The 12,382-nt window shown below is 36.7% G+C and overlaps 3 protein-coding genes across 7 annotated transcripts in view; 2 read left to right on the top strand and 1 right to left on the bottom strand.

The window, feature by feature from the left end:
• The window catches only part of ptprz1b (protein tyrosine phosphatase receptor type Z1b), a 38,546-nt gene extending 36,837 nt beyond the window's left edge, over nt 1-1,709 (top strand). For all 4 annotated transcript variants that reach the window (XM_059510661.1, XM_059510659.1, XM_059510660.1 and 1 more), the window contains 2 exons: nt 19-154; nt 592-1,709. In XM_059510661.1, the coding sequence (XP_059366644.1) occupies nt 19-154; nt 592-726 (271 nt within the window). In that variant the 3' untranslated portion in view covers nt 727-1,709. The remainder of the gene's footprint in view (nt 1-18; nt 155-591) is intronic.
• A 768-nt stretch (nt 1,710-2,477) lies between these two features.
• Nucleotides 2,478-3,792, bottom strand: LOC132106228 (NADH dehydrogenase [ubiquinone] 1 alpha subcomplex subunit 5-like). Of its 2 annotated transcripts, none has more exons than XM_059511861.1 (5): nt 3,715-3,792; nt 3,173-3,217; nt 2,913-3,029; nt 2,726-2,791; nt 2,478-2,639 (listed from the first exon to the last, which is right to left on the bottom strand). In XM_059511861.1, exons 1-5 carry the CDS (start codon nt 3,733-3,735, stop codon nt 2,538-2,540), a joined length of 351 nt encoding a protein of 116 aa, XP_059367844.1. In that variant the 5' UTR covers nt 3,736-3,792; the 3' UTR covers nt 2,478-2,537. The 2 variants fall into 2 exon arrangements, with proteins under 2 accessions (XP_059367844.1, XP_059367843.1); XM_059511860.1 differs by having other exon boundaries at nt 3,703-3,756.
• Nucleotides 3,793-5,982: 2,190 nt separating this feature from the next.
• On the top strand, nt 5,983-11,455 carry asb15b (ankyrin repeat and SOCS box containing 15b). The gene is given in 9 exon segments (XM_059510657.1): nt 5,983-6,270; nt 6,342-6,397; nt 6,485-6,616; nt 6,702-6,860; nt 7,529-7,774; nt 9,777-9,951; nt 10,034-10,595; nt 10,959-11,112; nt 11,199-11,455. Coding segments are annotated over 9 exon segments (1,758 nt in total). The 5' UTR covers nt 5,983-6,166; the 3' UTR covers nt 11,369-11,455.
• The last annotated feature ends 927 nt before the right edge of the window (nt 11,456-12,382 follow it).

Raw genomic sequence — 12,382 nt, 5'->3', positions numbered from 1 at the left:
CTTACGGTGTCTGTGCAGGTCTGGAGGGACGAGTGCTGCTTTACTCTGTTCACTGACTACCCTGGTTAACCAGCTGGAGGAGGAGAACAGTGTGGACATCTATCAGACCGCCAGAATGATCAACCTCATGAGACCGGGCATCTTTAATGATATTGTAAGATGACTGAAGTATTAGTAAAGTCTGTTTGCGCATGGTTAAGGGAATAGTCCACTCACAAATGAAAATGTGCTCCAAATGTCCTCCCCTGAGGTCATCCAAGATGTAGATGAGGTTGTTTCTTCATCAGATTTGGAGAAACGTAGCATTCCCTCACTGGATCCTCTGCAGTGAATGGGTGCCGTCAGAATGAGAGTGTAAACAGAAGATGGCTTTTTGGATTCAGAAGATGTTTATTAATGGACTGGAGCGGTGTGGATTATTGTGATGTTTTTATCAGCTGTTTGGACTCTCATTCTGACGGCACCCATTCACTGCAGAGCATCCATTACTATGAACAAGTCGGATGCAGAAACAAACTAATTTTTTACATCTTGGATGACCTGAGGGTGAGTAAATGTTGGGTGAACTTTTCCTTTAATATCTTCCTGCAGGATCAGTATCAGTTTCTCTACAAAGCAATCCTGAGTTTAGTGAGCACCAAGGAGGACGAGAGAGCTCTTCACTACTCGGAAAACAACGGCACGGTTCCCGCCAACCCCTCAGAAAGCCTGGAGTCTCTCATGTAGCATACAGAGCTCTGTCACACCTCACCCAAGGAAACATACACTGAGTCAAGAGAAAGTCGTTTTGAAGCCCTCCCAAAGTCTATACATGGACTCTGTGGGTACAGGATATACTGTCATTTGGTCTTTTATTGTGCCTTTTTGTTACCTTTGTACTTTCAAATTCTTTGATATGATATTATTGTTGTAACTAATGCCAAAATTTCTACTCTTTGGAAAAGCAGTGACTGCTGTATTGCTGGTGGTGTCTTAGGTTTAGTCGGACATAACTGTTGAAGAAATATTTATAAGTAGCAGGGCAGATGATTTCATATGGTATCTATTTTGGGGGTAAAAAATCTTAGATATAAAAGCTTTCTTGAAAGTAGCCTCATAGTACAGAAGAGAGAGGTGTGATTCTAATGTATAAAACCATCGGCCACACCAACAGACCAAAATACATTTATATGACTAGAGCTTCTTTTTTGTTGTTGCTATGTTTGTTATTGTAGCAGTTTCATTTTTAATTGTAGAAATTCAAGATTTTTTTTTTTTATTAACTTAGTTGATATGTTGTAACAGACATTTTCGTACGATTATAATTTGTAATGTTTAGAAGTCTTACTGCATCCTTCTAGATTTAAATCAACGCTGTTTCACATCTCAATATCTCCATATTTACAGCTTTTATTTAAATTGTCTAATCACTTGGGTGTTTTGTAAAGCATTAACACAGGACATACTTGGATATAAGAAAGCACAGTCAAAATAAACAAAACGGGATTTCACACACACATTATTTCTTCTAGTGCTTGTCACTTCTTAACATTGTATTTTCTTCCACTGAGGTTCTACTGCTTAACCACAAAATGTTTGCAATTGAATTGAAATACTTTTCCAAAAGTGTCAGTATGACAATCTTTTTTATGTTTTACTGTCTAGTTCTTATAAAAGTGACATTGAGAGACTACATATAGAAAGTTGTCAAAAAAAAAAAAAAAAAAATTGAGAAAAACCAGTGTTTTGATCAAATTGTTTTGCTGCCTTTTTATGGAACTGATCTAAAAAAAATTATATTTTGGTTGAAGTTGAAGTTTGGTTGATTTGTTTCATAATTCTTGTTATACATTTCTATTTTCAAGATATTGAGAGACAACATGTAATAACTAACATCAAGTCTGTAGGCAAGTCAACTTACTAAAAGTAAATAAATGGAAAAGCATTAGTAGTTTGCTCTAATTATGTTTCCAACCTTTTTATGGTATTGATGCTATTTAGTTAAAATTTTACTATTTGAATGAGTTACATTTTTAAAAGTTTCCTAATTCCTAAAACACGTTCAGATTTCATGACCTTTCAAGTCCCTACACAAATTATATAGCACAAATTCATAAAAATGCAAAAACACAAAATATTGATTAATTACCTTTTCATTGCATTATTTGTGTTTTTTATTCATCTTAAAATGGATTGGCTTCTGATGTGTATTTTTGGTCATTTATAGCTGTGCCGACTTCAAATCAAAATTGATTTTCCAATACATATTTTACTCTAAACGAGGCCCTCATTTAGGCAAATTTCTTTTTTGCTGGCTGTTTAAGTCACTGGAAAAAACTTAGTGATCGACTGTGTAATAGATTATGCATTTCTCATACCTCACATGAGCTCAAAATATTTTATTGCATCTCTTAGAAATGATGAGATCATATAAGATAGAATTTCCAACTCTGACAAAGAGCTGTAAATAAAAGAAGAAAAAAAAGAAAATGCACAACTTAAATGGACACTTTTTATATTTAATATAAACATACTATGCACATGAACATCATGAGACGTCAGATGGGCCATTTCCACTGGTTCGCCGGTGCTTCTTCTACCAAAGGCTCCCATGGTTTCCATTCGGTCATCTTCCTGGACAAAGCCAGCTCCGCCTCGGCCTGCAGACACCAGACAGACTGAGGTACAGCACACTGTATTCACCTTCTATAAACGTACTGCAAATGAGGATTTGAGATCTTCTAACCTGTGAAATAACCTCCTCAATCTGTCCAGAGTTGATTTTCTTTTCTAGCTTTACTACATCTGGCTCCTTTATAGCAAAAAAGTGACAAGCATACAAAATCAATACAATCTCTTTTATCAGTTAAAGATAACACTTCAATCTAAATATCATTTGTTTACCAAAGTAAAGAATATTTTCAATATCTTACAGATTTGACGTGGCTGAACCTCTCGGTGATCAGTTGCTCTGTGTATTTCCTGTAGGCAGCATCCTGAGGCATGGTTTGTAGAGAGCCCAGGATCTTTGTGTACAAAATCCGAAGACGCTTCAAGAGAGAAAACAACTATTTAATAGCTGGCATTGGCAATCACATATGCACAATTCCTCTAAATTTAGCGAGAGATAACAAAACAGACAGTACATGCGGATAAAAATGAGAATTAATCGAAATAAAATCAAAACACTCACCTCATGTGGATTGTGGGAGACGGCAAGGCCAACCAAGCCTGTGGTCTAACAAAAAATGTATGAACATTATTCTTTAATGAAATTAACAACGGTCATTCGACATTTAACAATTGATACACGACACGTGCATATTCAATTAAGCAATTCTGAAATGACAATTACACAATAATGCTATAAAGACATCAACGCATGTATGCATAGTCGTATAAATCTTACGATGAAGTGTCAAACACACAACTTGATTTCCCATGCATGACATTTACAGCTCCAAAAGGACATTAAAACGTCAAACGATTAACTTGTATCATTATAAACCATATTTTATGCACGATGGCGATGATTCAGGTTTCACTAACTTACACTTGCCATCACGATCGACCAAAACAAAACACGACTCAAGCATTGCTATACATAAAAACGATGAGGACAACTGTACAAAAAAGGCAGAGATATTCAAACGCTCTATTATTTAAATACAAGCTTCATTCACGGATGAAAAGCAATAGTTTTCATGAATATATTTTAATGACCTCCGAACGTACCTTCTTGATCACACCAGCCATTTCTGCCTAGCGCGCGAGTCAACAACACAACTTCCGTCGACTGAGTGTGACGTCAGTTGCAAGCTTTTATCTTCATTAGTTTATTAAATATGATGCAGTGCTATTTTGTCTTTGTATTTCTTTTGTCTTGCAATTAAAAAAATATTAAATGTTATTTGGCTAATTTGTTAATTCTTTTAGTTAATTTCTGTATGTCATCTTAGTTTTAAACATTAAATGATTGTTTTGATTATTGTTTTGTAAAAAAAATTTTTTAGCCCTCTTAAAATTTAATTCGTCTTTCTAAATAATACTACTTATAATTATATAGTGTAAGTTTCAGAATACTGAATAATATGAATACTGTACAAATTGAATAGCACAACAACACTATTATACTTTGTTTCTTAAAAGTACGTTTAATTGTGTTAAGTTTCTCTAATTTTATCACAATAATTTTTATTCACTGCCATTATATAGGCTACTAAATATGTAAGATATAGACGTCTACTAAAAAGTCAAATTTCTGTGCCCTGAAAAAGAAAGAAGGGAATAAGAACGACACAAAGGTGAGAAATATTACTTCAATTTAATTTTTGCCTAAATGTAGGAGGTGATGACTTGCTCCCTCTTGTGGTTATTTCACTTTATATGAATATATTAACTTAAAATATATTAGAGTTTTTTTCGGAGATGCCGTAATCAGTAATTTATTGAATTACTGTATGAATTGCAATACTGCAAATTATTACTACAGGTAGCTATAATTTCTTCATAGAGGAAGATCTTGTTTTAAATTCATTTATAAATGACTAATTACAACAGCACCAAAAAAAAAAAAAAAAAAAAAAACCTATTCCGAGAAAAATTATATGCTACAATAGATAGATTAACATATTTGTAAATCTATTTTAAAATCTTAACAGTCCCGATTAATTTTGTTTGAATCCTTTAAAGGAGACATATTATACCCCTTTTTACAATATGTAGTATATAATATAAGTCTTTGTTGTCCCTATGATGTGTCTGTGAATTTTCAGCTCAAAATACTACACAGATCGTTTATTATAACATTATTATAACAAAATGCCAATTTTGAGTGAAGGCAGAAACACTGTTTTTGGGCCTGTCTCTTTAAATGCAAATGAACCGCTGCTCCCCACCACCTTTTCCAGGACAGAGCTGCACCATTACAGCTCGGACCTGCTAAAAACATCTGTTTGGTTCTGATGATCATGATATATCATGCTGAAATCCTGTGTTTTAAACCACATTAGGTTAAACTTCTGATACATTTTCTGAGTGCACAACAACAACAGCAAACACAACATTTTTAATGTCGAATAAAGAGATAATAAAATTATGTAACAATTTCCAGCTTAAAACAGTGAAGCACTTTAATTTTGGGGGGGTGGGGGGGGGGGCCCTTTTAGGTGCTCTGTGTGTCTGCTTTTACTCACAGTCCTGGAAAATAAAACCACAACAGTGGTTATGTCATGGCTAAATGGTAACCTTCATTCTGTGTAACTGCTGATTATGTTTGTTTCATAGTGGCAACAGATTAGATTTTCAATTGTGGTATTGGCATATAATTAGTGAAGAGGGGATCTATTTCTGCATTTATCTTTTATAAGAGCCATTGATGTTAATCATATTAGCATGTACATAATAGAAACCTAATTAAGGATACATATGGTCAAAGTTAGACGACATTTTAACAGTAAAATGAATTATAGTTTATTTTAAAAGGTCTAGTGCCTGGAAGCTTATTTATGGTCACCAAATATCATTAGTATAACCTAATCAATATTCATGAGCACATCCATTCCATATTTTACTGGTTTCTTTTGACGTCTTTTTATGTCAAATATATTAAGTGCAAAACTTCTGCATTGTAAAAAGGCAGATGTTCCAGGATTATTAACAGACATTAACATTCAAATCAGTCAAATTGATTAGGTTCCAAAATTGATTCAAAAACTGAATATGAGCAACAGTTCCTTGCACATTAAGCACAAATATAAACATTGAACATTATGCAATGATCCTCATTTAGAGAATGTGTGTTTATATCAGTCTTGTACAGTTTATTATGTGTCATTATGTCTCGGTTTTAAGAAAGCAAACTGTGTGTTTGCACCATGTGTGATTGTGAGCCGCTAAACTTCAGGGAACTCAAATCCTTTCACCGTGTCAAAGTGACCCACATTCTCAGAGTGCCAAGAGAAAGCAGGTCAGCACTAAATATATCCTCCAGATCTGTGAACAAAAACAAAGTCAGTCTGTCTTTTGCAACGCGGTGAGGTACAAGTCATGTCTTCCTATAGTTTATCAAGAACCCTCAGGAGGTATTCACAGTGAAAACCGGAAATTCGTGTCAGTTTCATAATCAAGTTTTCATTAAGAATGGAGTTTTTTTCATGTGTGCATCTTTTTTGAGCTTTGAAACACAATGGACTACATGGACGAAATGGATGAAGATCAGCTCATTGACTTTGTTATTCGAATGAGCCTCCAAGATACTCACGGTCTCTCCGTTTTGAATGAACCGCTAAGGTATGCGCAGTATTATACTTATTTCAACATACTTGTATCCTTGTGTTAGTCTCACACATTTTCTCATGCAGCACTTTAGAAACAGCCACCGATGAAAACCTCAAGATTTTATCTGCTATAGATCAAGGTAATTCATACGCGTGCCTAAATATCAATGCTCTGTTTTGGTTTCCCAATGGCTTGATATTATGCTTATGTGTGTTATATTATCCAGGTGATGTGTTTGCACTGAAGCAGCTGCATAAATACAGTGATGCCTATAAGGAAGAAGACAGCAAAGGTTGGCTTCCGATGCACAGAGCCTCAGTCCAGCCGGATGTCCAAGTGCTGGACAGGGTCCTCCTGGGTAAGAGCAGAGTGCAAACAAATGAGTGGCAAATAATTAGATATGCTAATGAGGCATTTGCTGTGCATCTTTTTTTCTTGAATAGCATCCTATGAGCTGAGCATGGAGGGGATGACGGCCGACGGAGACACCGCTTTGACTCTGGCTTGTCAAGCAGGACATGTGGAGAACGTGAAGGTTCTTCTCCAACACGGAGCATCTCCACACAACATGAACAGCAGGAACGAGACTCCACTTCTGCTGGGTATTAGAACAAAACAACACCAAATAATCATTAAATGAGTCTTGCCTTTTGTTGGAGTTTCAATCAGTAGTTACATTTTCATTAGTTCCCTAGGTAATAAATTAATTAACTTTATATTTTGCCCTAAAATAATAATAATTATTATTATTGTTATTAATAAATATTTTTTTTTTTCAAATGTATATTTTTTAAGACTATTATTATGTACTTCTTTATTTTATTTGTGGCATTATTTTCATGACAATTAAACATATTTATTCATTATATATAATTATATATAATTCTCATCAGCAGTGATAAAAATGACCAAACAGTGTTCAAACACTTTTTTTTCATATTGATATTTTCGCAATCTGAAATCAGCATTACTTCAGCACAAAATACTGTACAATTTAAATTATTAAAATAATTGTATCTTGCCATATTTATTTTTACTTTTAAATTAAATTCACCCCCTCGTCTAAGATTACACCTCATACTGTACATGCCCAACTTTATAAAAAATAGCATTAAATACATCAGACTAGTCACACTGGCTTGTGCAAGAAAGTGCATCATGGTTTTGTAGAAGTATATGAAAATGTGGCATAATGTAACACTGTTTCAGGTTTTGCATTAGTTCTTACACTAGGTTTCAGGATCATATATTCCTGCGTTTCCTTTTGCAGCTGTGAGGGCAAACTCATATGAGATGGTTGATGCACTGATAATGGCAGGCGCCTTCGTGCAGCAGGTTTGTTTGAAGAAATGGACAGTCACCCATGAGGCTGCTAAAGTGGGTTGCATGGACATCCTGATGCTGCTGCTGAGACACGGGGGGAAGGCCACGGGACGGGACGGTCATGGGGTCACACCACTGGGCATCGCCGCAGAGTACGGCCATCCAGAAATACTGGCAATCCTTATTGAACATGGTAAGTCAGGTGTATGCAAGTCTGAATATCTCTAGATCCGTCTCAGAGCTCTGAGCCCTCCCCTCGGAGAGCACGCCAAATACACATGACCTTTACTCTGTTTATTATATGTAAGTGTGAACTCCCGAAAGAGGGTAAGTAAAAGAAGGTCATTACTGAAAGATGGGGCTGTAAACAAGCAACAGGGATGACTGCAAGCTTGAGAATACTATCAAGCTGAGCCGATTCAAACACTTGGGAGAGCTTCACAAGGAGTGGACTGAAGCTGGAGTCAGTGCATCAAGAGTCACATACTCAGACATCTTCAGGTAAAGGGCTACCATGCCACTTCTGAAACAGAAACAGCATCAGAAGCATCTGACCTGAGCTAAGGAGGAAAAGAACTGGACTGTTGCTCGGTGCTCCAAAGTCCTCCTTTCAAATAAAAAAACAAAAATTCAAAGTCTTCCAGGAGATTTTGGAGTGCTTTATGCTTCCATCTGCTGACAAGCTTTATAGAGATGCCGATTTCATTTTCCAGCAGGACTTTAGCACCTGCTCACAGTGCCAAAACCACTTCCAAGTGATTTGCTGACCATGATATGACTGTGCTTGATTGGCCAGCCAACATGAAAGATGAGAAACAGTTGATCCAAGCTGAAGGTTCTACAGTGCCTCAGCAGAGCCACAGGCTGATCGCTTCATGCCACTCCTCACTGATGCTTGTGCTAAAGGAGGCCTGACCAAGTACTGAGTGCATAAATTAACCTTTTCACAATATTCTTTTGCACCTATATATTTCCATTAGTATTTCAGGGGCAGGAAATTAATCTCCAATCAAACAGTTGCCAATACTTTTTACTTCTTTTTTTATTTTATTTATTAAAATGTGTTACTTTATGTTCACACTTGTTATAGGCAACAAATAAAGTTTTTGTTACAGTGTGAAATTAAGGAATGTATTTTTTGGACTGAAATATAAAGGGCAAAATATATTTTTAAATGCTTTTAAAATATATATTTAAAAAATATATTTTCAAAACTATACACAATTTTTTTTATTACAAAATAAAATGCATATATAAATTTTATTTTATTAATTTTGAGCTTGAACATTTAAAGTGGCAGATAGCATAACTGCAGTTCATGCTTATAATAAACAATGTTATTGTCTGTGTACACTAATATACAGTATTTATGTTTATAGTGGGTGTGAACAGGTCTCTATGACCAATTTAGGCAAATGTACATTGAGCGATTCAGTTTTGTATGAAGCAAGTCGATGCCATTATGGTATTTTTTTCCATGTTTAAAATAATTTATTTTATTTATTATATTAAGAGTTATACACAATGATTCATTTGATTAAATAAGCTGAGTGACCTATAAAAGGCTGGGACACACCATGCCAACTTCAACTAGCGACGAAGAACTAACGACTAAGAACTAGCGACGACGAAAGCCGATGGTCACCTCGCATCAGACCAAAAAGTGGCACATGAACACACCCCAGAGACTACAGCCGACTGCAAACTAAACACGTGCGTTCTGCACCACTTGAGAGGTATTAGCGCTCTATAATCAGTAGCTATCACTAGAAAATATTCGTCATTCAAAAGGAGAAGCCGAAAATCAAAGATATACGAGATAGACGCAAATATATGGAAATTAAATAAAGCATTGCTTGCTTACCATTTTGTAGTATCAATAACGTTGATAACTTTCTCATGTTGTTCTGAAATTGCATATTGGAATGCCTGGGTAAGAATCATGTAAAATTATAAACATTCCATTTATTTAACCGTTTCCATCTTCTTTGTTTTAATTATCGGGCACGCTGATGGTCCCGAGGCCCCAAAATACGACAAACTTCCACCGTCGAGAGCTGATGAATGGAACACACCCAACAAACTAATTCGACAGATGCTCAGCGATGGCCCGACGTTGGCTTGGTGTGTCCCGGCCTTAAGGCATTACAGGATCATTGCCCCAAAATTAATGTATTTTTTGCTCTTACCTCTAGGGGGCGATGTCACAGCACAAGCTTCAAATGGAGACAGTGTGTTATATGACGCCGCAGGTTGTGGGAACCTGGACTGCATTGATTAGTACTTCATTAGTACTTGATTAGTGCCTAATGTAGCCAGTCTTTGCTGTCAGCTGCCGATTCACCGCGCAGCCTACGAGGGGCACTGCCTGTGAGAGCACAGCAAACCAATCTCGCCACACTTTACCAGACATCTCCACACTAATAAATATATTCTCTCTTTAACCTGACAGGGCTCTGAAGCGATTCATTCCCATCACCACTAAGAGGGCCATCCGTCTGTCTGGGATGAGTCCGGTTCATTCTGCGGCAGACGGAGGCCAGGCTGATTGTCTTGAGCTGCTCATCGAGAAATGCTTTGATGTCAATGCAATCCTGGGCTGCCATATTTCCGAAAACTACGGTGACATGAGGAAGACCCCGCTGTACTTCGCCGTCTGCAATGGAGACGTCACATGCGCCGAGATGCTTTTGAAAGCAGGTGCAACGCCCGACCTGGACCCACTGCGCTGCCTCCTGGTGGCAGTCAGAGCTGGGAAATACGAGCTGGCACGGCTGCTTCTTGCCTATGGAGCAGATGTCAACTGTGTCTTCTCCGTCGTCAGCGACACCTTATTTCCTACGGCACTGCAGTACTGCATCAAAGATGAAATGATGCTGCGCCTGCTCCTTAACAACGGTTACCATGCAGAAAGCTGCTTTGAATGTTACCACGACAACTGTGTAACAACACACACTTGGGCAGAGGCTCCTAGCCAGTCATACCAAGTCAAGACTGCAGCAAATAAAGTAACCGTAAGAATCATGTTTGGGGTCTAGAAAACAGTGTAGTGAATTCACTAACAGTTGCAGGATTTTGCATGCGCAAAAACATGCGTCTTATTACTAACCACCTGAAAACCATCAGCTTTACGAGATGCTACCTATGCAGGTATAGCAGTGCACCTTGAACATTTAAAACCCAACTCATATCGGTGTAAATCAGGTTTAATGTAGAATGCATTGTCACAATAAATGTTGCACTGTTACTGTTTTTTTTAAGAGATGTGAGTGCATTTTATTGTTATTACTCTAACAATGCATGAAGTGATCACAATTCATTTTTGGTTAATATCTATTTATACGTGGCCTAATTATGCAATCTATTCTGTTTTTAAGTTTTGCGAGTTTATAAGCGTGGCATGGATGGCACACTTGGCAGGGAGGACTGTGCTGACACTCCTGGATTACGTGAATCATGTGCACATCTGTTCTAAACTGCAACTTATTCTGGAGAGACAGGAGGAGTGGCCCGATATCTGTGACATCCTTAGTAAGACACTTGTTAGCCAATCATGTCTTTCCAAACCTTTATGAGACACAAAAAATAACAATTTCTTTATGTCTGTTTGGTATTAGGGAAGCCACGCTCTCTGAAACACCAGGCCAGGTTGGTTATCAGGAGACGTATGACACTGACAAAACTGAATGACCCAGAGTTCATGAGCACCTTTCCTTTCCCCCCGGCACTGAAGAACTTCCTGCTCTACAAAGAATATGATGTTTATGGTCGAATGGATGAACAGTAGATATATCTATCTACAGTGGCATGTGTAAGTTTGGGAACCCCTTGCAGAATCTGTGAAAATGCATGAGAGAGCTGGGGGGTGAAAACTTTTGAAGAGATCTCATAAAGGGATAATTCACCCAAAAATGAAAATTTTATGTTTATCTGCTTACCCCCAAGACATCCAAGATGTAGGTGACTTTGTTTCTTCAGTAGAACACAAACCAAGATTTTTAACTCAAACTGTTGCAGTCAATCAGTCTCAAAATGTAAGTGGATGGCATTCACAGCTAAAACATACAAAAACTAAAACGAAGGCATAAATCAGTAAAAGGCATAAAACAGTCGTGGATCACCCAGGTAACCACATACAGAAACAAGGGTTGCCAAACTTTTGAAGAGGGTTATTTTAATAATTTCACCTTTTTTTTTCAAGTCTCAATTTATTTAAAAAGCACAATTAAAAATGACTACAGTTGACCAATACGATGTACTATGTTGTAAAAAACATGTATACAAACCAAGCAAACATCAGACAACAAACAACATCACAAGCCATAGGCTGCCGTGAAGAGATATGTTTTTAACTTTGATTTTAAAATATGTAATATTAGTGCAGTTCTACTATGGATCGGTAACGTGTTTCAAAGTTTAGGTGCGGCTATGGCAAATGCTCCACCACCCCTAGATTTTAATTTCAACTTTTGAACAGTTAACAAACTCTGGTTGGCAGAGATTTTGTCTTGTGGACTAAAAGCATCTTTTATGTAAACTATCTTACTCATGACAGTACTAAATAAAAAAAGAACAAGCATTTTGTAATAAACTCTTCTTAGTTTATTAAAATTATTCACATTTTCACAGATTCTACAAGGGGTTCCCAAACTTTCGCATTCCACTGTATATGTATTTTATTCCAATTTATTCATATGAAGTGAAACTTCATACTTATATGAGTGAAACTATTTATAACATTGCAATTTTGTAATAATGTAATAATGTTTTATAAACAATATGTTAAAGATGTGTTATATGA

The sequence above is a fragment of the Carassius carassius genome, chromosome 26, assembly GCF_963082965.1.
Source record: "Carassius carassius chromosome 26, fCarCar2.1, whole genome shotgun sequence".
Taxonomy (NCBI): domain Eukaryota; kingdom Metazoa; phylum Chordata; class Actinopteri; order Cypriniformes; family Cyprinidae; genus Carassius; species Carassius carassius.
Note: the sequence above shows the minus strand (reverse complement) of the source record. Positions and strands in the feature narration are given on the sequence as shown.

What these genes read in the sequence shown, in the direction of transcription:
- LOC132106228 (XM_059511860.1), bottom strand. Translation starts at nt 3,735, where the DNA reads ATGGCTGGTGTGATCAAGAAGGTACGTTCGGAG. An exon ending in TCTCCCACAATCCACATGAG is followed by an intron (nt 3,030 to 3,172) that starts GTGAGTGTTTTG and finishes TCTCTCTTGAAG; the next exon opens with CGTCTTCGGATTTTGTACAC. An exon ending in GGTTCAGCCACGTCAAATCT is followed by an intron (nt 2,792 to 2,912) that starts GTAAGATATTGA and finishes TTTGCTATAAAG; the next exon opens with GAGCCAGATGTAGTAAAGCT.